A 25,238-nucleotide genomic window follows, 5' to 3' on the forward strand; every position below is an offset into this window, starting at 1 on the left:
TGTTACTTGGCTCTCCGGGTAGCTCTCAATTCTGTTTACTTTTTCTCTTTGACTGCTTCTACTTAAAGCCACCAACATTTCTCCACTAATCACTGTAGCCACCTCCTGTCAGCTACATCTTCTCTTGCTTCTTTCCTGTTCATTCCATGCTAGCCAGGGAAATCTTGTAAATAGGCAGGTTTGATCATGGCATCCTTGTTTAGGAGCCTTTAAGGACATGGCTTTGCTGTGACGAGAATATCTCAAAGTAATCATGTGCTCCAACTTCCCTCTCCAGCCTTGTTTCCCACTCATCCTCACGGTTGCCAATTCTTATGCCTACTCCTTCCTGGTCTCCCACCTCCTTGCCCGCCTGACTTCTGCTGATACTTTGCAATTAAGATGGGGCAGATTTCCTACTCTCCCTTTGTTCCCGCTTCTTTGGCATAGCACCAGGACCAACTGTAGGACATATCCTCCTAGACTGGAGTGTCCAGTTGACTTGTCTCAATTCCTCAACTAGACAGTAAGCTCCTTGAAGTCAGGAGCCATGCCATGCTTTCGCTTGTGCCTACTTCAGCTTTAAGGAAATGGTTGACGGACATATCCTTATGAATAAGTGCAGACCTAAAAGGGTAGAGGACCCATGATGATGAAAAAAGAGAAGGTGCAGGAGCATGCATAAGCCGATAAAAAGGCACAAATTGCATTGTTGACTGAGTTCCATGTGATTGTATTTCTTCTCCTTTACCCTCATTTTGAAAATTAATGAGTTAAAGTAATTCTTAGGACATGAAACAAAACTAAAGACTTTACTTATTAGATCAACACACACTTTTCCAAACAAGAAACAGCTGTCACAGTTACTCTGTTATACTTGTTACTCTTTAGGCAATTATAGACCAGTTCTTTAACAATCAGAATATTAAACTCCATGAGTGTTTCTGTGTGTTTAAAATACTATCTATAAAGTGTAAAATGAACCTGCGTTATATATTGCTATTATAGTCTGGGTGAAAAGCCAAAAAAAGTAATAATGATCAGTGTGATTCTGACCTGTTCATAACACATAATCTTGTATTTGATTTGAGTAGATATAAAAACAGATCTCTGAATGTTTCAATTCATTTACTGATATGTTTCAGGTTCCTAGCAATGGCTTAAAACATATTCTGCCAATAAAAAAAGACTATCTTCCCAACCAGTCTATATACACAGACGACTTATTTTTCTTCTATTTTTATTTTTGAATTGAGTACGTATCCTCCAGAAGTTTGAAAGATAATCTGAAATGGAAAAGTCACATGATGGCTGAGAAGATTTGTTCCTAAATCAGCAGTGGGTTATATTAGCTTTGAACTAATGGGGTATTTAGTATGAATTATTTATGGAGGCATGTTGTTTTGCATCGTGGTTATATAAACTGTCTTTCTTAGTTACATTTAAACAAATGTATAAAAATAAGGGCTTAGTCTGCTATACTCTAAGAAGTACACTGAGTGAATATTTTGAGATGAACTAGAAGACTCACAAAATCTTTCTTTGGCAGGGCAAATATATGGATATTGAATTTGACTTTAAAGGGGATCCACTAGGAGGAGTAATAAGTAACTGTGAGTATTTTTCTTGAGTCCTTGTAAAGAAGTTCAGAATACTAAAACATTTATAGTAGAATAGTTTAGATACTTACATCTTTGAAGCATAAGAATAGGTTTCCTTGCTTTATATTTAGACTTTAAGCTTTGCATTTCAGATCGTTTTATAATATAATGTAATTTATAAATCTTTTTAAGCATCACTTAACATCTTTACCTTGGAAAAACTTTTTAGAAGTTTGCTAAATAAATATTTGCCCTACTGTTTTTTATATTCTATAGGTCTTTTTAAAATCCTATAGGTCTTTAAGGCAATCCAGTATGAAAAAAGATCCTCTAAGGGTTATTTTCTTTTTTTTTTTTTTTTTTTAGAGATGGTGTCTCACTCTGTCGTCCAGGCTGGAGTGCAGTGGCACGATCTCGGCTCACTGCAAGCTCCGTCTCCCGGGTTTGCGCCATTCTCCTGCCTCAGCCTCCCTAGTAGCTGGGACTGCAGGTGCCCGCCACCACGCCCGGCTAATTTTTGTATTTTTTTTAGTAGAGACGGGGTTTCACCACGTTAGCCAGGATGGTCTTGATCTCCTGACCTCGTGATCTGCCCGCCTCAGCCTCCCAAAGTGCTGGGATTACAGGCGTGAGCCACTGCGCCCGGCCGGGTTATTTTCTTTAACAAAATGTTTATGATAAAAAACCAAAATATAAATAATTGGTTTTAAATTAATAACTTTTGGAGTAATATTTATTCAATAAAAGGAGTAGACCTGTACTTCAGTCTTATTTTGAGAAATGTTGCTTCTCTTCCAGTGTATTTAAGTGATTGGAATGTGATACACTTGTTAGGTAAAACAGATTTTTTAACCTTCTTTAGACATGATTTGTCACTGTGGAAGTGAAATATTCTATGTGAAAAGTTAAAAAAAAAAAAAAACACAATCAGATGAGGTCGGCTCATACTAGCCCAGGTACAGAGTTTTCTAAAGTGGGTGTATGAGCGCCACACAGGGTTTTCTTGTAAAAATGACAGTGCTGTCAATGCTTTGGATCTGTGGCACCCACAGCACAACCCTGATATCCCTGCTCCTCTTGACTCGTGGTTGATTAGTTTGGAAAATGTAAGATGATGACTCAGGGCTTTGTGCACCTCAGCCACAGTCTGGTTATCCTCTTGAGTCCTCTGGGTTTTTTGAGGACCATAGAACTGAACCTCCTCCTGCCCTTGCCTGCCTCACCATCCCGTGGTGCTATTGGGATTGTTAGAATGAAAAAATTTATATTTAGACCTAAAAAAAAAAAAAAAAAAGAGTTGACTGAAGTATCCAAAGTGTGTGCATTTATTTTTCTTATAACGGTGGCATTTCGTCTTCAAAGGAAATGTTATGCTAAACCCTGAAGAAGGTACCGGTGAAATGAGACCTGATCTGGTTGAAGAGGAGATGGGTAGCCCAGAATCCCGGCACTCTCAGATGCCACTGAGATCTTCCTGACTAGCCCTAGCAGAAGAATGCCATTTGAAAATTATTATTTAGTACTTTGGTCAAACTATGCAGCTGATTAAAAAAAAAAAAATTAAATCATTATTCAGAGAGTAACCATCTAGGGCTAGAGGTTTCTCATCTTTAAAATGATAGGGTTGAATTGGATGAATTCCATGGTTCTTCCCATTTCCAGCATTCTGTAGTTCTTAAATAATTTAATTTCTGGCTGGGCGCAATGGCTCATTCCTGTAATCCCAGCACTTAGGGAGGCGGAGGCGGGGGGATCACCTGAGCTCATCAGTTTGAGACCAGCCTGGTCAACATGTGAAACCCCATCTCTACCAAAAATACAAAAAATTAGCCAGATGTGATGGCGCATGCCTGTGGTCCCAGCTCAGGAGGTTGACGTAGGAAAATCACTCGAGCCTGGGAGCTGGAGGTTACAGTGAGCCGAGATCGAGCCACTGCGCTCCAACCTGGGTGACAGAGTGAGACCCCATCTCAAAAATAAATAAGTTTCCATTTTAGTTTGCCCAACTACACACTTTTGTATGCCATGTGTTGGGATTGTCCATATTTATAAGAATGTTTAATTATTAGAGAAATGCCTTGAAGAGAAAGTTTTAATATGAATTGAAGTTGAATGGGATAGTGCTACTTAAGTTAAATGATTTCATACACAAAATATGGGAGTAAAAGTACTCATGCAAACCACATACAATGTAACCAAAGGCAAGTGATCATAACCCTTGCCAAACTTGTTAGGAAAACTCCTTTTACAATATATGGCAGCTGATCAGAGCTATCCAGCTAGTGGTGTGCCTCAGTTTTAAGATCGCCATTTTAAGGAATGATCAATATTTATTCTGAATGATATCCATGAGTCTTTAGTGCTTTCTTTTTACAAGACAAATTAACTCTAGCTATAAAATTAATAAAACACTGTTTTTAAAAATGAGAGTAGGTTTACTATTGTTTTCATTACAGAACTTATAGCTGAACATTTTGGAATGATTTAATCAATATTACTCTTGAGGATTTTAGGAAAATAATTCGGGATGACTTTATTATTATAAGGATTAGAAAATAACTTCAGTTTTAAATTTTGAAGTTTAAGTTCTAAGCACAAATGTCTTCTTGTCCCCTGATTCTTACAGTATCCATGGAGAATAAATATTAAACACTCAGTTCTTTTCCAATTAAGATTAATATGTCTTCATGAATGGATTTCATATGGTGCTTGTTACCATTTGTTCCCACAGTGAAATTATATTGAAATTTGTGGTAGTGGGAACACCCTGGTATTTAAGAGTATCCTTTGCTTTGGAGAGAAAAGGAATACATTAGTGGTAAGAGCAGGAAATTTCATCCTGTATAGAGAACTGACTCATAGGTGGTCAGTGGAAGTTGCTGCCTTCTGGCAGAAGGGAGTTTAAAGCAATGGATAAACCAACTTGTGTTCTCTCCAAACTAAAGAAGCTAAAAGTTAGCTTCTTGTAGCGTAGAAAAGAAGACAAAATTTGCCATTTTGCCTCCTTTTCCAGCAGCTGCCTGGTGAAAGCATAGATTGTGATTGGCTAAAACTCTTACCTTGAAAAAGGCACAATATCCCTTGAGCCAGTTGTCTACCCAGGAAGTGGAAAAGAAAGCCCAGTAACTTCTCTCTCTTTTTCTAAAAGAGACAAATTAAGTCTGGAACTCACTTGAAAACTACATATCCCTGAGGTTAGTGTCATTAAGAGAGGTATTAAAATAGAAGATGGTAAAACATTTGCTTTAGTAGAGAAGATAAAATATAGAAGCACATCCAAATGTTTAGGTGATGTAAAATAATCTTTCTCCTACTTTGTTAAGGTTTGTTGGTCTGATAACATTTATATTTTTGTATTTGGGGATTTTGCTTCTAGTATGACGAACTGGAAGCTTTTGGAGACTAGTTTTTAAAATTAATATCACAGGCATTTGGTGGCAGTTTAGACAGTGGAGAACATATGGTACAAGTTGCAAGGGATTCTGTCTTCTAGAAGAAGAATAGCACAGAGAAATATACACTATGAAGAAACTGTTATTTCAGATGTGCATACACCTGAGCGAACTATGGACTAGACAGGTCGTCTTGTTCACATTGCCATATCAAGAGTCTAGTGTAATACCTGACAGAGTAGGTATGTAAGTGCAAATACAGGCAGGCTCTTTTTTCCTTGTCCATTATTTGGGGCATACCCATGAGCCTACTTTTGCAACTCGTTGGTTTATCATGTGGTTTCCAGTGTCTAAACAAAAGACAGCAATTTACTTCATTCTCTGTGCCTCCATTTCTTCACTTTGAAATGAGAATAACAATAGGACCGACTGCATAGGTTGTCTTGAGGTATAAATTATGTATTAGTATCTAAAGCACTTGTAATAGTGCCTGGTACATAGTGAGCACTCAAATATTTGCTTTTTTCACTATAGTTAGTTGTTTATTGTCTGTAGCATTTCACCAAATACATGCTGTATAAGGACAGATCCTTAGTCTGGTTCATTACTGAGTGACCAGCAACTAAAATAGTGTCAAACATAGGCTGGGTGCCGTGGCTCATGCCTGTAATCCCAGCACTTTGGGAGGCCGAGGCAGGCGGATCACGAGGTCAGGAGTTCAAGACCAGCCTGACCAACATGGTGAAACCCCGTCTCTACTAAAAATACAAAAATTAGCTGGGTGTGGTGGCACACACCTGTAATCCCAGCCACTCGGGAGGCTGAGGCAGGAGAATCACTTGAACCTGGGAGGTGGAGTTTGCAGTGAGCCGAGATTGCACTGCTGCACGCCAGCCTGGGTGACAGAGCAAGACTCCGTCTCAAAAAAAGAAAATAATAATAATAATAACAATAATAATAATGTCGAACACCTTATAGATATTTGTTGAATGAATTAATGATCACAAAAGTAATTAGGTACAGTTGAGAGTTTTGTTGAGAAATACAGCTTCTGCTTTATTGGAAAATTTTGTCTGAATATTCTGTGCTAATCATTTAAAAATACTTCTAAATGAATACTTTTCCTAAATCCCAGAAAGGCAAACAAAATTATTGGTAGTCAGACTTCTCCTGTTACTGACTTTGTTCAGCTTGAAAAAAAAAAAAATTCGCTAATTATGAATGGAGGCAAATGCTGTGATTGGTCTATGTTCCAGTTATTCTTGCTGCACTGCCTGACAACCCCCCGCCCCCTACAACCTCAAACTTAGTAGTAGAGTACAACAAGTTTGGGTGTTTTACAGTATTACAACTAGGTTCTGAGAGGAAAGTAACATCCTGGCAACCAGTGTTCCAAGAGGTTGAGGAGGAAGCCTGAAGTAGCCTGGGAAAGCATATGGCATGTCACTTCTGCTGTACTCTATATAGTCACAGTGGGCACCAGCTTGCACAGTTTTCAGGGGGAGGGACACAGATCTTACCTCTCAACAGAAACAGTGTCAAACAATTTGTAATCATTTTATTTTAGACAGCCACTGTCCGATAGATTATTTCCAGAAATGGCACAATAATTTCTCACTCTGTGTTGACACCCTTGATTAGTCCGCTCTCTCATTGACTCAAGGCTTGACTGGGAGGCTTATTTTGATCAATGGAACAATTAGCAAATACAGCACAACCAGATACTTGAGGATTGTTTATGTATTGGAGTTTGTCCTCTCTTGCTGATCTTGGGAATTCACTATCACCATCATGTGAATGAGCCTGGGTTAGTCTGCTGGATGAGGAGAGACACATGGAATGAACTGCTAGACATATGAGTGAGGACATCTTAGCCCAGACGGCTGCCAGCCAGTTGCCAGCAGACAACCAACCCATGAGCAAGCCCAGCAGAGATGAGCCACGCTGGCTTAGGCCAGAAATATCCAGCTGACGCCCACAATCATGAGCTAATAAATGGTATTGTTTTAAGCTGCGGAGTTTTGAGGTGATTTGTTGTGCAGCAAAAACTGATACAGGGGTGTGATTGATAATATATCCTTTCCCTCACCCAGTTTGGAAGCACTTGTAAAATAGGCACAAGAATCAAGCTGGAGAGGAAGTGGCTTTATTACTGTTAAAGGCAAGGTTGAGGAAAGTGGCTTTTGGTTTATCACCCAAGTAGACGTGTTAGTAGTTCTCTGGCACTTTGGTAGTGAGGCAGTGATTGACAACGCTAAGCAACTGCTGACCTCTCCTTGGGTGCATTGCCCCGTCTGTCTTACAGCACTGAGGAGTGGAGCCAGATGTGTGCACAGTGTGGGGAGCCCAGAGAGCTGAGCCCTCTGCATGGCCCTTTCCTTCTGCAAACCTCACTGCTCAGCAAAGTCTTTTTTCTCTTGTCCTGGTGGTAAGGGGCCAGCAGGCTGGGGGAGTTACTCAAAGGAGATCCTTCCACATGGAAACGTAAAGCAAAAGGAAACGGCCACCCTCCTCACAATGGAGATGGAGAATGGAACAGATTACTCTGGATTGCTTTGTTTTCTCACATTTCTTTTTAATTTACGACACAATTGGCTTATACCTTTATGTGCTCTCTATCTAGTGGCACATTGTTTAATCTGTGTGTGTGCTGCATTCATGCCATTTTGTATGGAACGTGGTTTTACTCTTTTAAATTGTTTGAGATTTACAGCTTTGTTCTTCCTTTTATGTCATATATTTGATTTTATTGATGGAAAGTCATCAATAAAAGGCATGAAACTGCCTGTTAGAACACTTCCTAAAGGAATCTCTGATCAGTTTTCTGGGAATATATGTATTGAGGTGAAATAGAAGACTCCCTGTCTATGGGTCAGTTCTCAGTAGTGAGTGGATATTCGTTAATAAAGTGTCTGTTTTTAATCTGCATTTTTAGGGTCACAAATCAAAAACTAAGATAATACATTGCCTAATTTATAATACATACAAGGCTGGGCTTTTTTTTTTTCTTTTTTTTTTTTTGAGTTTTGAGTTTTGAGTTTTAAAGCTCCTGAAGAAGACAGAAGTAGTCAATCATTGGTTGTGAAGTATCTGTAGCAATACAACTGAAATTTCAAAAGAGCAATGCTGTGACTTCGTAATGGGTGGCTTTATATGAAAGTAGATGCTTTATCTCAATTTTACTTTGTTGTTCTTTTCACAAACATACGTTTATCATGAAAAAAGACTGTATTTATCATGAAATGAGACCATATACAAATATTGAAGAAGCCAGGTGTTGAAATAGATCTAAATTAACCTCAGATTAACGAATTAATTAATTTATTCATTCATTAATTGGTGTTTATTAGGGTAGTAAATCAAGATAGTAAGGACCAGATATTTCATTAATTTTATTTCAGGATTGGGTCTAGAATTTTAGATTCAGGTACATTCATGAACAAACTTTCAATTATCTGCCTTATGCACTGGCATATGCTTGTTGTTTAATGTATTCTTTTGCTTTACTGAAGAGGCATAGATTCACTGTAAGAACCTAAATGCCACTGAGATGCTTTTTTCATAATATTAGTCTTGGAGCAACTGGAGAGGAGGCACAGAGTCTCTGTGAGCAGTCAGTTTGAGTGATAGCCTTTCAGTCAAGCTTTCATTGTCTTTCTCACCTCACAAGACAAAGCTGATTTTTTCCTAATTAGCCTTAATCAAGAATTTGGACCACTTCTTTTTCCAGGAGAGGAAAGTATACATAAAATAATGAAGCTTTTATCATACTATCTAATCCTTTCTCTGTTACATCCCAAAGTATGTGATGTGATTTTTTTTTCTTCCCGACCAATACATGTCTTTTTATTTATTTGTCAAAAAACTTCATCCTCCAGCAGGTGCAGTCTTAGACTATTTCTTTCACACCTTGTGCCTTGGGGAGGCTGTCTCTGACGTGCACAGGCACTTATACGTGTTGTGGACTAGCTGGTAATGAGTCGAACTAGGAAAGCCCCTACATAACGGCCAGGATCCGTGTTGATAGGTGGCGGCAGCGCAGTAGGACAGGGGGGCAAGTTTTGATTCATTGTTTCTTTGTCCCTGCCCCCTTAACTTCCCCCCTAGAGTGGCTTAATATGTTTATCTCTTTCCTTAAAATGGAAATTTATGCTAAATTTAATATAAACTTAAATTTGTATCTTGTGAGGAGGATGTAGCTGCATTAGAATATCTGGAATATCTCTTCTGTACTAAATATCCAGTGTCTAATAATAACTCTTCTTTACTAAGTCTTGTTAGCAGAGGCTCAATTGGTGGTGGTAGAAGTACCTAAGGCAGAAGAGAAGGCCATGCCAATGTTCTGCTTTGACTTAATTCAGGGGCACATTTAAGTAAATTAAAATGGTCAGGTGGTGAATCCCTATAGTGAATTGAATTTATGTTCTCTACTTTGAGTAATTATTTGGTACAGCTTCAAGCTGTTAGATTATGTTGGTGCATACACATTTAGGGGAAGAAAACCAATAAGGAATGGTTTTAAGTGTGAGCAAATTTGGGGGCAAACATTTTCCCTGATTACTTTTTTACCTGGAAGCTTGTGACTTACGAGAAAAGTCATAAAGAAATTGAAATGGGAGGCTCTGAGGTAATAGAGTAAGCATTTTAAGTGGTAAAACCTTCAACTGCTTTGTAATAAAAGATTCCTCATCTTGTGTGATTGAGTTGCTTAGGCGAATTCATGTATTTATACAAAGTACAGCATTTCCAAGTGTTTAAGGACATTGCTTTTTTTTTTGGCTGGAAGATTATAAAGACTGTAAGCATGATACCTAGTCACCCAGAGCTTTGAATTCTGGCTCTATTGCTTACCAAGACTGGGATGCAAGCCTCATTTTCTCATTTGTAAAATAGGTATTATAAAACCAACCTCAGGGAAGGTGTTCAGGGTTCAATATGATAAAAAATGAAAAGCACTGACCGCATAGTGAAAGGTCAGGGAAAGTTCTCTTTCTATTTTCCCTTTGCACCTTTCCTTTTAAACTCACCTAGTATCATGTTTCACATTGGAATATGAGAGTAATCACTGATCATATCAGTGTGTGCAGTTTACGAAGTACATTTGGCCAGCATTCCTTTTCACATCATGCACAAGTGAATATTATTCTTGAACTTGGTAGTTGTTATCTGCTGAATCGTACAGTCATTGCCATTTCTACACTCTGCAATGTCTATGAGCATTTATTCAAAAGGTGCCAAACATTAGACTGGCCAGTGTGTTGCTGTTGCACAGTGTAGTGTTGTCACGGGCTTTTTGAAGATGTTATTTTGTGTCTTGACCTACTACAGTTTGCTTTTGTAATGTGATTGTGGAAGTGCTGCCAAACAATCGCTTGTCATCATTATAAGGTGCCACTGTAAGGTGAGAGGACAGCAGCTCACCTCGTCCTCACTCACAAGGGCCTTGGCCTCTCACTGTGAAGAGAGCTGCTGCTGTTTGTTTGGGTGGCAAGAGCAGCCAGGAACAGGTGTGATTTTTGTAGACCAAGTGGAAGGTCATCATGTGTCCAGTTGGTGCTAAACTTCTTCCCAAATCGCTGGCACATAGTGCGTTAGCAGTAGATGACCTGTTTGAAGGAATTCGTGCATGAATGGATGAAGTCAAATGTAACCTTTATTTATATTTTATGTAATCAAGCCACTTTCTTCTAAACTTGAGGAATTTCCTGTAAAAATTAGCTTTTCAATGAAGAATCTGCCCATGCTCTGTGGGTTTTTTCTTATAAAACTGTTACAGGATCCCACAGAAGCTCAGTCACATGATAAGTAAAATCGTACTGCATGTTTAACATTACTTATTTAGTCTATCTTGTGCTTTGCATGTCAGTTTTTACTTATTAATTGACTGAAACATTCCATTTTTTAGAGATGGTAACTATTACACAATCGTTTTTTCCCTTAGTTATATCCCACTTGTACTTTTCAACCTTTGGGTTTTTTTTTTTTTTTTTTTTTTCATGTTTTCTAAATATGAAGGCTTCATTATTTTCCATCTGTGATTTGAGGACATTGGCAGTCTTCCAAGTCATATGAGAGCTGGAGAACATGAAAAATCTGCAGCATCCTGCGCCTAATAATTTTTGTACTTACATATTTTTGTTCTTTTTCAGTTGGCTTAATTTTGTGTTTTCTTATGCTGCATCTGTTTATTCTTACAATCTTATGTATTTGGAGCACCCTAGGACTTCTCATTCATCAAATATATACCCTTTCACTCTACCTAAACTCCTCCACAAGTGCTGGTGTAGGTTCCAGAAATACAAATTAAAAAGTTTAATGATCGTTCCTAGGTTGAATGGCACATCATTCTCTCCCTTACCAAGCATTATCGTGATGTTTTAGATTGCAGCCTGATTGGGGGCACGTGAAATGTGTGTGTTCTCTAGAATTAGTGCTCAATAATGACATTACTAATTTGGAATTTTATAGTTGAAGTTTGCCTTTGCCCACAGCCTTTTGTATCACTACTCAGTGATAAGCAGGGCTCTAGGCAAAAATACCCTCTTCATCCCTCCCTTCTTTCCTCCTTCCCCATTTGAAAATTTGGGAAGACCTCAGATTTATGGGTTGAAAAATTATCTGGGGTCAATGAAAATATAATATCAAATAACACCAAATTCCATTCAATGAGAACCATCTTTCTCTAAGACTTCAAGATATCCACAAACTCTATGTTGCTTCTCCCAGGTAGCGGGGCATGTGGGTGCAGGAGTCCTGATTTCAAATCCTAGTTCCACAAGTTGCCAACTGAGTTATGTAAACTCCTGGACTATCTGTGTTTTCAGCTGTAGAATGATACCTTATAAAATGGTTGGGAGGATTCATGAGATACTATCTGTAAAGCACTTAGCACATAATAAGATCTCAAAGTGTTAACTAATTTTTTATTGTAATTACTGGGTAGACTCATAATTGAATGGCTGTATTTCATTGCTTACATTTGTAATGTCACATTTTCAGGAATTTAATGTCATCATAAAAAACCAAGAGCATTTATTAGTATAAAAATGATATTATCGTTAATCAGCGTTTTGAATGTAACTTATTTATATATTCATTATTTAAAAAGAACGTGACCTGTGTAATTTGGTGATTTTCATTAGAGTTGTGCTTCTTCCTGAAGGTAGAACTGAAAATATAGCTTCCTTTATTATTTCATTTAATTAATGCAGAATAGAAAGTGAAAAGGAAAGTGAGAAGGAAAAAAAGCATGGTGGATTTGAAAGTGGAACAAATGCCATACTATGATTTAACTCTTCTCTTTAGATCTTTTAGAGAAATCTCGGGTTGTTAAACAGCCAAGAGGTGAACGAAACTTCCATGTGTTCTATCAGCTGCTCTCTGGTGCCTCTGAAGAGCTCCTCAGTAAGTCTCTATTTCTATGTGTTGTTGTTGTTGTTTTTGGAGCTGGGAGTCTCACTGTGTTGCCCAGGCAGGTCTCTAATTCCTGAACTCAAGCGATTCTCCTGCCTTGGCCTCCAGAGTGCTAGGATTACAGGCATGAGCACTGTGCCTAAATTGTTTCTGTGTTTTAATTTTCAGTGTCACAGCACTTTCTGAAGCATTCTCTTTAAAACATACTCCATATGCTTCGCCCCTTCCTTCTTAAGAATTTTTCATGGTTCTAGTTGAAGTGAAGAACATGGTGTGTTTGCTTCTACCACACCCCAGGGTTTGTGTAATATTCTTGTACCTCACCAGATACTGTGCCATACGTCTCCGATGTGTTGAGGACTGTGCAGATGATTCAGTCAACTCAAGTGGGATTTCAGCAGCTATAACTACCTCAGTCTGGACTTGGCCAAAGCTGATTATTAGGGGAGGGACTAATCATACATTTAAAAAATAAAATGGAAGAATATAATTTTTCTATTTGGGGAGAGAAAATTATCAGGGTTCTAATTAAATGAGTACAATTCTGTAAAAAGAAATTGCTAGGTGAATATTTAAAAATAGTGGGGAAGACATTTTGCAGTTGATACAAGAGATAAAAATCTGATCTTTGGAATTTTAGAGAATTAACATAATTCCACAAAGATACTATCTAATAGCCAAAAGTTAATGATGAAAAGTAGTGAACAAATAGTTCAAAGAAGAAGAGCTATAAAAAGTCAACACCACTTAGGAAAAGTCATCTTCACTAATAATCAACAAATGCAGATTAAAACAGCCCTGAAGTATCTACTATATTATTATATATGTAGATATATAGTATATATACATATACTGCATATAGTATAATATATGTATAAGTATCTACATATATTAGCAAAAGTTATTAAGGATCAAGCTAGCAGAGTTGTCACTGATCTGCTTGGAGCTTGTGGTATACTCATCTCCGTAGAGCTGTGGGTGTTACTTCAAAGCGAGGACCTCTTATAATCAGAGCCTGCCATCCAGTCACACCACTTTTTGGACTATATTCCAACAAAATAATTCAGATGAATCCAAAAAGCAAGTGGTATGAAGACATTTATCACTGCTCTATATTTATCATTATAAACTAGAGAAAACCCAAATATCCAATGGTGAGGGAATCACCAGGCAGACCACATATGTTATAATGAAATAATACATTGAATCACCAGGCAGACCTCATATATTATAATGAAATAATACATTGAAGGTATGTTTATTATAAAAACTCTGGAAAGAGACTTATCTAGATAAGTAAACTCTGTTTTAACAGAGTTTGTGCTATCACAATGATAAAAGTCATTTTAAGAATATGCTGTTACTGATATATGGGTAGAATTTTTGTTCTTTTGATTCAATACTTAATATAAAAGCCATTTTACGATGTGAACAAGATATCAAAGGGAATGAGATATTAAAGATTGGATTTATTGAAGCAACTTAACAACTTGTGTCTTTGATTCAATAGATAAACTTAAGCTTGAGAGGGATTTCAGCAGGTATAACTACCTGAGTCTGGATTCGGCCAAAGTGAATGGAGTGGATGATGCAGCAAATTTTAGAACCGTGCGGGTAAGATGTAGTACTTTCATCAAGCTTTAAATTGCATACCACTGCATTGCTCAGCGGGAGCTGGTAACAATTCTGAGTTTTCTTTAAAGCGTAGCTCGTTCTCCCTAAGGTTTTAGAATTATACAAGAATTTTTTATTATTTTTGTTACTTTGATTTTTTTACTAGCTCAAAAATCACACAAGATTGTGAAGGTCATGCTTTTATTAGAGCATGCGATTTTACCATTTATCATAAGGAGCTTTCTTATTCCATTATCCTGGGGTTTGACTCCTTTAAGGTTGTTTTTAAATTCCAAATGTTTTTATGGCAAAAGTTAATTTCCAACTGCCCTTGGATCATGTTAAATCAAAACTATTTTTGAGACAGAAAAAAATCTTGTTTTTATACAGTCTTAGAAACTCATATATAAACCAGAGCGATTAGCATTCCACATTCGTTAGAAAAGATGATTTTAAATAACACTATACTGTGTTTTCTGTCTTAATGTATGATACACTTGACATGATATGGTAACTGGGATTTACTTGCAAATGAGATAGCTGTGGTGATGGGGAAAGGGGAGAGTAGGATGAATTATAGATAAAACAAAATTGGCATCTCTTAATTGTTGAGGGTGAGTGAAAGGACATGCGGATTCTTTCCCTGCTCTCTCTACTTTTGTATATGTTTGACAACAATAACAAAAACTTACATTACTCCGATTGCTATGTAGCCTAGTCATTTTTAAAAAGCCAGCTGTTCTCAAAAAGGAAGTATCTCTTAGAGTATGTCATTTTAAAAAACTGTATAAACATCTTCGTATGGAAGCAATAGTCTGTTGATCCCTGGACATGATTTTGTTTAAACCTTGAGTCCAAGACTGGTTTTAGAACCACTTTGCCTGGCACATAATTAGCACGCCATAAAAATTTATGAATGAACAGATGCCTCCTGTTACCCAGTATCTTGGGCTGGGCTCTTCACCTTTGCAAACCACAGTTTTTCTGATATGTAAAATGAGTGAGGAGCTTTTCTTTGTATGGAGTTGTGCAAGCTGGTTTTGTTTCTAGTAGCAAAACCTCAGTGTAAAAAAAACATACATAGAAACTGAGCTGCTGTGGTTGAAGTGGAAGTAGGGACCCAAGGCTCTGCTCCCAGCCTCCTGTTTCTTCTGTCTTCCTCTTTACTTGCCCCACAACCCCCGCCACAGCACCAGAGGTACCCCCAGGGTTCCTTGAATCACAGTTGGAAACCACTGAAGATATAGCTTTGTCTTTTGTGGGTTTTTTTCCCCGGAAATAAATCTGTAATATGATTCATTAAAAAAGAAAACAAAATAACTACAGGAAAAAAAATAACTGCTTTTTTTTTCTCTTCCCAGAATGCCATGCAGATTGTGGGCTTTATGGATCATGAAGCTGAGTCTGTCTTGGCGGTGGTGGCAGCGGTGTTGAAACTGGGGAACATTGAGTTCAAGCCCGAATCTCGAGTGAATGGTCTAGATGAAAGCAAAATCAAAGATAAAAATGGTACATCCATGGAGAATCAACTTTGTTTAGGAAACTTGCTTTGAACTTCTCCCCAGTTTTTAATGGTGAAAGTAAAATTTTTGCTTTGCATTGGTTTGAGAATGAAACTGAGCAGAAATAGAACTGTGGCTAAGCTCTGTTTTTTGATATATACATTTTATACTGATCTGTTTGATTATGATTTAGAAAGAACATCCTAAGCCTTCAAAATTATTATTAGCAGCATGTGTACAGTCACTTTTTGTGTCCGTCCCCCGCCTTCCCACAGAGTTAAAAGAAATTTGTGAATTGACTGGCATTGATCAATCAGTTCTAGAACGAGCATTCAGTTTCCGAACAGTTGAGGCCAAACAGGAGAAAGTTTCAACTACACTGAATGTGGCTCAGGTGGGTGAAACATAATGTACAGAAGAAAGTTTCTTAAAAGTCTGTGCTATTTTCATAGAAGTATAAACAAAGATTTTAGTTTATAGGCTGTTATCTCAATCATTGTACTATGTTCTAGGCATTGGGAACAGAGCAGTAAACTAAACAGATCAGGATCCCTGCCCTCATGGAGCTTAAAATTCTGGTAGAGGGAATTAGATAATAATCAGTAGACATAAGAATAAGTGCTGTAGCAAACTAGCCCGTGGTATGATCCGTGAACTGAGAGCAACAGTAGAGCAGAGTAAGGGAGCTCCCTGGGGCAGGGAAGGAGACTCGAAGTGAGGTGGGAAATGACTGGAGGGTTTTGAGCAGAACAGTGTCATGACTGCCTTGTATTTGAAAGGGTCGCTCTGGCCGTGTTGTGGAGAGCAGAGGGTCGGGGAAAAAGGAGTGAAAGCGAGGGACCTTCGAGGAGATGTGCACTAACCCAGAGATGGTGGTGGCTTGAACCAGGTAGTCGCAGTGGAGTCAGTGAGAAGTGGTCACATTGTGGATATTATTAGAGGGTAGAGTCTATAGGACTTGCTGGTGCTAGCTGGTTTAAGAGAAAGAGAACAGTCAAGGGTGATTTAATGTTTTTGGCCCAAGCAACTGGAAACATGGAGTTGTCATTTACTGATTTGGAGAAGACAGCGGGATAAGCCAGTTTTGTGGTCAAGTGGCCAAATTGGCCTCCCTGCCTTACTTCTTGAACCCCCTCTACCCTTGATATTGGGGCCAGTGAAGTCTTTAGTCTTTCTAAGACACAAATCTGAGCTGCTGCCTTCTCTCCTTTTGCTTCAAGTTAAGTGGGTGGGTGTTTGGATGGTTGCATGCCTGTATACATGCATATATACCCAGGCAGCTTCTGCAGCCCCTTTCACTAAAACCCTTTGTGCTATGGCTTACACATTTTACCACTAGTCAATGACTCAGGCTAGAATTAAATTACTAACTTAGGACTTCCACTCAGGCCCACTTTGTCCAACTGTATTCTTGTTGTCTCATCCTCCTTATAACTGTCCATAAAGCCTCCATAAATAGTAGGGTGGAGCTAGGCTTGTTCTCTGTTGCTGAACCAGCCTTTCCTGTTATAATCCAAGAATGCCTTTGTGTCCTTAGCTTTCAACATTGATATCTTATTTTAAGTGAGTTATTTTGGCTGTGGCAAATACCATAACTTTATATATATGGAAATTTGGTTTGTAGCAATCCTTTCCTAGCTATAGCCATTGCCTGTCCTTCCTCCTAAATTACTGCTTCTGCTTTCATATCTGTCCAAGTCATCCTCACTAATTCACAGTCAGATTCGGAGTAACTTACTTAATCAAGAAAATGCTGCTGAGAGCCTGTACAGCACAAGCCCACACATAGGCCCTGAGTAGGGAAGTAAGAGATTAGGGAAGACCCCATGGAGACGACCGAAGGATTTAGATGTGTAAAGTATGGCTGAAAGGGCATATCAAAAAGAAAACATTGAGAACAGCCAGATTTGGGATACATATCAGAAAAAGGATTGATCAAGCTTGGCTACAGCTGTAGATACGTGAAGAGGATTCAGAGCAATGTGGCTGGAAAGGTGAAGTCTGCAGTTAGAGTGGCAAATCTGCAACAGTAGTTCTTAAACTTGAACGTGCATCAAAATCACCTGGTGGACTGACTGACTAAACACGGTTTGCAGACCTCACCCCCAGTGTTTGATTCAGTGGGTCTGGGGTAGGACAGAGGAATTTGCATTTCTAATCAATTCAAAGATGATACTGCTGCTGCTGCTGCTGCTGGTGCAGGATCACATTTTGAGAGCCACTGAGTTTGGACATTTTCAATAGCCAGAGTGGGAGTTGTTAAGTCTGTAAGGAAGCCATGAAAAAGCCTGTATTATTTAAGAAGGCCTTTTAGGAATATGTATGTTTTGGGTCCTTTTAAAATTGTGTGTTTTACTCTTGCTTTTTTAATCATCCTGTATGGGAACCAGGCCCAGGTGCCTCTGACTTTATAAGCTTATTTTAGTCACCTTACATCATGAAGAAAACTTTCCACATTTTCTTAACCTTTGGCATAAAAGAATTTGGCTAGAGATCCTCAGCTATTCGGCTCCTTAGTCAACCGGTTTTTTTTTTTTTTATTTTTAATGTAGTATTCAGAGTATCTGGTTCTACTGATCTGTTGCCTGGGAGGTTTTGATTGCTGTGAGAAGTGATTTGTTTTATTAGCCTTTCCTCATAGCTTCAATTCCTGGGCCCCAGCATCATCGTTATTGCCCCATGCCTCCTTTTCCCAAGGCATTTAGACCTTTCTCTAGATAGGAGGACTAATACTGAAATAATAGAAACTCAAGACAAGAGTTTTTCAGCTTCTCCTACATACTCTTTACTTGGCTTCTGATGTCCTCTGAAATCTGATCCCACACAGCTTATCTCAGTTTATTCCTTGCTAGTTCTCTGTTATGTACTGCCTCTGCTCCGACCTGCCCATCACCCACCATGTCATGCTCATTCCTTCTGCCCATCGAAATGCTCTACCTGATTGTGCCCCATTCTAGGAGACTTCTTTGATCAAATAGGCCTCCTGAGACACTCCCCACCCCTATCAGAACCCCCTTTTCTTTGCAGTTTGGCACCTGTCCTCTGCTTGTTTCCTCTGTGTTAGTTTGATCTCATCTCCACTCTGAGCTCCTGGAGGGTGGGCCCCATGTCTGTGCATCTCTGAGTCTCCACCTTGCTTGTCACTTGCCATCCTGGACCATGCCTGTTACTGGCCATGTCTGCAGCACATTCCACCTGGGCTTTTCCTCTGTGAGTTTCATGCAGCTACAGAAGTGCATGGTCTTTTCATAGTGTGCTTTGAAACCGAGATGGTGAATTAGCTCACTTTGAGTCTTCCCTCGTTTCTATACCCTATATTAGTGGTCCTTAAGTGGGAATAGACATTCCTTCCCTTACTGCTTTATAGGATACTGTTGTGGAGATTTGGTGGCATGAATCAGGCTCAGGAAGTCAGGGGTGGCACATTGGGAGCCAGGTGGCAAATTGGCAGCTCCTAGGGCCAAGTAAAGCTCAATATTTTTAGTTGACTAAAGGGTAGTATTTTCTTTGGTTTTGTTCGCTCTTTAAATTTTGAATTTGAGTGCCTTTAGCCTGAAATGCATCCTCTAACCCCGACAGAGAGAGCCATCATTTCCTGTTCATTTCTATCACACAGTCCCTGGAAGCATTTGAGTTTGAGACCCCTGGAATATTGTTGAAGGAACCAAAGAAGATTAATATTGGCTGTGAATACACTTTAAAAAATATAAAGCAATTTATCAGAATAAATTGTCACTGTTAGTTCAGTTGCTTATTGAAATAGTGGCTTGTTGAAAGTAGACAGCATATAACTAAAAAAGCTGGACGACATTAAGATGAAAAAGGGCTCATTTACAAATACATGGTGTTTTGAAATTATGTGGTGTTTTGAGATAACTTGAATTTATAAGAAGAAAAAGGAAAGGATTTGGAAATTATATAGGCTCACGAGGTAGTAGTAGACGAAAAGGATACTTCAGAAATCAATATAGGTACATCTATAGACTAACTGTGTGCTAGGCATTATTCTAAGCACTTAAATTACCTATTTTAAGAAAGTGAAAACTAGAAGAAAGGGTATTGGGGAAAGATCCATCTAAATTATATTTTGATTTCTCTGTTTTAGCATTTGACATGCATTTTCTACTATGGAAGCATTCCCTCCCTTTGTTTGTTTGTTTGTTTGTTTGTTGCCAACTCTTAGGTATATTCTCTAACCCTAACTGGAGTAGGAAGGGAGGTTTGGGATTAGCATGGAAATGTCAGATGAAGGGAAAAGGTGTTATCTTCAGCTGTGTTATGTTGCCAGGGAAGTGAATCTGTTATTAAAGTTGTTACATTTTGTTTAGGAAGAAATGTAGAGAAAGTATTCCCACATAATCTAACAAGTTGTGCTCTTTGTAAAATAAAAATGTACTGGTTAATTTTAACAATAGTACCCCAATTTTTACTTACAAGCGGCAAAATACACACATACGGCCAGCATGTTGAAAATAGCAACAAAACCTCAAGCTTTTTGTCTCCCAAGGCCAGTTCCTTGTTAGGCTGCTGACACCCAACCCCCAGGCCTCCCCAGGATGCTGGTATTAAACATCTCATTAGTACTTACCTACTGTATGCTCTGGGAACTCGGTACATTTAAGGGTGTTTAGATTCTTCTGTCCAAACCTGACTTTCTTCAGCCTTTGGATTCTGAGAGTCATAGAGACGCATATGTCTTCCGCCTCTTTGTCAAGTAGTTCTGAATAGCTTTACAAGTAGATAAGCATGTAAGAAGGGATTTATGTTCATTCTATAACTTAAAAGAACTCATTGTGGAAGTTTTTTTTAAATATTCAAGTGATTAGTGTGGCCAGGCATGGTGGCTCATGCCTCTCTAATCCCAGCACTTTGGGAGGCTGAGGTGGGTGGATCACCTGAGGCCAGGAGTTTGAGACCAGTCTGGCTAACAAGGCAAAACCCTGTCTCTACAAAAAATACAAAAATTAGCCGGGCGTGGTGGTACACACCTCTAGTCCCAGTTACTTGGGAGGCTGAGGCACGAAAATCCCTTGAACCCAAGAGGCAGAGGTTGCAGCGAGCTGAGATTGTGCTACTGCACTCCAGCCTGGGCAACAGAGTGAGATTCAGTCTCCAAAAAAATTTAAAAATAGAATGAGTGAAGAAAAAAAATTTACAGTCAAAAATCCATCAGTCAAAGCCATTTTAAGATATCTCCTTTGAATTTCCATTTCTGTGTATAAGGGTTTTAAAAAATAGTTGTTATCATATTAAGTAGACAGTTGTTTAATTTTCGCATTACACGAGCATTTCCATTTCATTACCTGATTTTCATAACCATCACTCTCTGATGACTATGTAACATTACTCTCAGTGCGTGTTTCTCTTACTACCCCCTATTGTTGGACGTCTAAATTGCATCTGATTTTTCTCTGCTCCATAACATTGAAATAAATATCTTTGTGATGAAAGTTTTTGCAGTATTTAAAATTAGTTTCCTGGTTTGTGAAAAAGTGTAACTGTGTATAAACAATTTGCCTAATTCTCTTAAAGGCTTGATTGTTTATGATACGATAAAACTGGTTCTGCAAATAAATGTGAAATAAAAGAGCTTTAAGTATTTTTTAAAAGTATCTTTATGATTTTATTAAAAGTAAGCATTGTGGAATTGTGGGTGTTAAGTTTTGTTTGTTTGTTTTTTAATAGGCTTATTATGCCCGTGATGCTCTGGCTAAAAACCTCTACAGCAGGTTGTTTTCATGGTTGGTAAATCGAATCAATGAAAGCATTAAGGTACTGAATTTCTATGAGCAAAATCAGTTGTAATAAATGGTATTCACAGTATAAACATTAAGTTGAAGAAAGTTTAAATTTATAATCAAATAATTGATTACCACTTATAAAGATTATTCCTTAAAAAGAGGAATCTTTACCATGTATAAGATTGAAATTTGTCAGGGATTTTGTTTATTTTGTTTTGCCATGTGTGTTGCTTCTGACTGGTGAATAGTCTGATGGTCTTTGTGGAGTTACTCTGGGAGTTGGCATCCCAGGTTCTGGCCTGGCTCACCTGCTAAGTAGTGGTACACACTTCGCTGAAAAGGTCACTTTACTTCACTAGGTCATAATCTAATCATTATTAAAATGAGGGTGTTGGATTAGGTGATTTTGAAAGGCACCACTAATGCCTTCTTTAAATATATCACCTATTATTAAAATTTCTAAGAGTTCTATACCAATGCCCCATCTCATAAATTTTTTAAAAAACAACTAAATTACAGTTATTTTCTTACTTAAGAAACATAATTAACTTGTAATATATATCTATGTTCCTTGGATGCTTGTAGTGTTATATTTCATGCCTTAATTAACCCTTTAATTTGAAACTTTTTTAAGGCACAAACAAAAGTGAGAAAGAAGGTCATGGGTGTTTTGGACATTTATGGCTTTGAGATTTTCGAGGTAAGATTTAAAATTTTTTTTGTAGTGTCTTTAGTAAAGTGGAATGGTTGGAAATTAAATCCTGTATTATGTAGACATTATAAGTAACTGTAACTTTGAATCTACAAATAATCCTTGTGTAGATGTAACACACTATCACTTTGAATGTACCAACAAATCTTCGTGTAGATGTAACAAAATTTGGTTGTGTATTCCTGCATGTGTGCCTGTGTGTGTGTGTGTGTGTGTGTGTGGTGTGTGTATGCTGAGAGCCAGCATTTTGGAGACAGTACTGCTTAAAAAGAACTTGTATTAGTACCTGACTTTTGAAATTGCATATTTACATTTCTAACTGTGAGGCTTCCAAGAAGCTACATGAGTATGTCTGTGGCAATTTGTGTGTTGTTTAGAAAGTGTGGCAGGTTGGTGCCATAAAGAAAGCCACAGGAGGGCTGGACATAAGTTCTGGCCTTGCCAGGGCTGGTCATTTCATCTGTGAGACTCAGAGAAAGAGGGTTTGGACTAGGTGATTTGTTGAGTCTCATTACTGTGATCTTATGATAATGAATTCTGCTGCAGAGGTTGAAATAATTTCTGCTGAAGCTCATGGTGAATTTTTTTAAATGATTCTATGCTTGTTACAGATCAAATATTTAAACCATTTGTGCTTGGTTAAGCAACACATATACCTAAAATTAGAATGATATAGAGAAGATGAGCATGGCCCCTGAAAAAAGTAATTTGGAAAATAAAATAAACGTTATGTACTTATGTTAGAATTTCCTTTTTGCCCCCATGCTAACTTTGACATTTAGAAGGAGTTTTAAGGATCTATTAAAACATTTATTCTCACTTTTAGGAGTGGTATTTTAGTTTGGTTCAGGGAAATAAGAAGTAGATCGGGCTCCTCCTTTCTTAATTCTCCCCCACAAGTAAGATTTGTGAATTTCTTTAAGGAAGCAGGCTCTGCCCAGAATGTTCCCAAAGAATTTACATGTTCTAAAAAATTAGGGTCACAGAATCTCAGAAAAAAACATCAGATCATTCCTTTCACCTAAACCAGACCTTGCTAGCAAATGCCTTTTTCTTAGTATATTTTCCCTCAATCATATTCTATATTTAATAGCTAATGGTAGTACTAATTGAGGGCTGACTGTATGTAAGCACTGTGGTAAGTGGTGTGTGTATGGTCTGATTTACTTTTCAAAACAGCCTCATGATGTAGCTGTTATTAGTATGAATCCCATTTTACAGATGAGAAGGTAAAGCTCCTCAGGTCAACTAACTCCCCAGGGTTATACAGCTACTTAGTGGCAGACTCAGGACCTAAACTCCAGGCCCTTTTAATATTTTCATTTATTGCTTTTCTTTCTTACTAAGATTGAGACCAGGGGCACTTCCTCACCCTTCTTCCCAAAGTAACAGGTTCCCCAGTATCTGGAAGTAAGAAAAAAATAAATGTGGTAAGTCTGTGACTCCCCTATTTCTCCACCCTTGTCATCACTCCAAGCTCCTGGCCAGCACTGGGTGCCTTCCTAGATGGAAGTGTGTGTGCTGGTGGCTTCCCCATGGGGTCCCCAGAACAGAGGTCTTCAACACAGCATCTGCTTGTATTGTTGCCCATTTAGCAGAATCTACAAAGGAAAGCTACCAATTCCTTGGTAGAAAGGGAAGAATTTGAGGTTTCTGAGTTAGGAGAAATGCTTGAGTACACACAGAAATCACTGCCGAAATTAATTTCTTTCTAGCAAGACCTCAAGTTACTGTCACTAAATGGGCAGAATGCCAAAGTCATTCTTTACAGTTGGCAGGGAAAAAGACTTATTACCTAGCACATTGCTGTGCTAATCTAGATTTAAATGGTTTCATGAGCAAGGGAGATGGTAAGCAGAGATTTCACTAGAAAGTTAGATTAAGAAGATACATTCAGTGACATTTCTAAAGTCAAAGAAACTGATTTTGTTTTAATTTTGCTAGAAAAGGATTATTGATCTTAAGCCAATGGGCAAGGGCTTAATATCATATCACAACACATGGAAAGTTTAAAAAATAGGATAATGAGGTTATGATGGGATATCTAGTTAACTTTGACTTCCAGTAGGTCCTAAGATCTAATTATCCATGGGAAAAGAAACATTATAACACTCAAAGGAAACTGAGTTATAACTCATAAACAATTCGAGTCATTTCTCAAGTGTTTATTGAGTTACCAGATACCAGTAGTAAACATAACTAAGATATTCCTTGTCTGCATGGAGCTTAGAGTCTTGGCCCTAAGACTGAGAGTCTGTGGCTGCCAGAGGATGCATCCTATCAGGTAGGAACGTCTGATCAGGAAACTATATTATGTTTTAAAAGTTTGTTTGCTACAGACCTAATCAGAACAGAAGTCAGATGTTCCTATGTAAACATCCTTTAACTTGATGCTGGGTGAAATACCCTATACCCTTCAGCAATCCAAGAATATTTTTCACTTCTGGTTGATTCAAGTTTCTCTCCATACCTGTCTTGCTGAATGTGCCCTCCTTCTGCAAGTTATACCATCATTTTTCTCAACACTGTTTTCTTTTTTTTTTTTTTTTTTGAGACAGAGTTTCACTCTTTTTGCCCAGGCTGGAGTGCAATGGCGTGATCTCGGCTCACCGCAACCTCTGCCTCCCAGGTTCAAGCAATTCTCCTGCCTCAGCCTCCCACGTAGCGGGATTACAGGCGCCTGCCACCATGCCCGGCTAATTTTTTTTTGTATTTTTAGTAGAGATGGGGTTTCACCATGTTGGCCAGCATGGTCTCGATCTCTCAACCTCGTGATCTGCCTGCCTTGGCCTCCCAAAGTGCTGGGATTACAGGCGTGAGCCACCACACCCAGCAACACTGTTTCAACTAGAGACTTCAGTTTATGAAAATGTCTGCGTTATATTTCCCCTTTTTTTTTTTTTTTTTTTGTGACAGAGTCTCACTGTGTCCCCAGGCTGGAGTGCAGTGGTGCGATCTCAGCTCACTACAACCTCTGCCTCCAGGGTTCAAGTGATTTTCCTGCAGCACCATGCCCAGCTAATTTTTGTATTTTTAGTAGAGACAGGGTTTCACCATGTTGGCCAAGATGGTCTCGATCTTTTGACTTCATGATCCACCCACCTCAGCCTCCCAAAGTGCAGGGATTACAGGCATGAGCCACTGTGCCCGCCTGGCTGCTGTGTTACATTTCTAAATATTCTTCCTTTCTTCAGAGGATTACTCTATTTCAGTGGTTCTCAAACAGCTGTGCATTGGCATCACCTGGGGAGCTTTTGCAAATTCAGATGTCTAGGCTGTACCCA

General features: G+C 38.4%; 1 protein-coding gene and 1 non-coding gene across 8 annotated transcripts in view; both read left to right on the plus strand.

The window, feature by feature from the left end:
* The window catches only part of MYO1B (myosin IB), a 186,327-nt gene that overhangs the window by 109,477 nt on the left and 51,612 nt on the right, over positions 1–25,238 (plus strand). For all 7 annotated transcript variants that reach the window (XM_063644835.1, XM_055290064.2, XM_055290066.2 and 4 more), the window contains exons 7-13: positions 1,529–1,592; positions 12,278–12,376; positions 13,896–13,999; positions 15,361–15,508; positions 15,777–15,895; positions 21,187–21,273; positions 21,877–21,942. In XM_063644835.1, the coding sequence (XP_063500905.1) occupies positions 1,529–1,592; positions 12,278–12,376; positions 13,896–13,999; positions 15,361–15,508; positions 15,777–15,895; positions 21,187–21,273; positions 21,877–21,942 (687 nt within the window). The remainder of the gene's footprint in view (positions 1–1,528; positions 1,593–12,277; positions 12,377–13,895; positions 14,000–15,360; positions 15,509–15,776; positions 15,896–21,186; positions 21,274–21,876; positions 21,943–25,238) is intronic.
* Positions 22,586–22,693, plus strand: LOC129488949 (U6 spliceosomal RNA). The gene has a single exon (XR_008659786.1). It is a non-coding gene; the product is annotated as a U6 spliceosomal RNA (small nuclear RNA).

This window comes from Symphalangus syndactylus, chromosome 8 (assembly GCF_028878055.3).
Source record: "Symphalangus syndactylus isolate Jambi chromosome 8, NHGRI_mSymSyn1-v2.1_pri, whole genome shotgun sequence".
Taxonomy (NCBI): Eukaryota; Metazoa; Chordata; class Mammalia; order Primates; family Hylobatidae; genus Symphalangus; species Symphalangus syndactylus.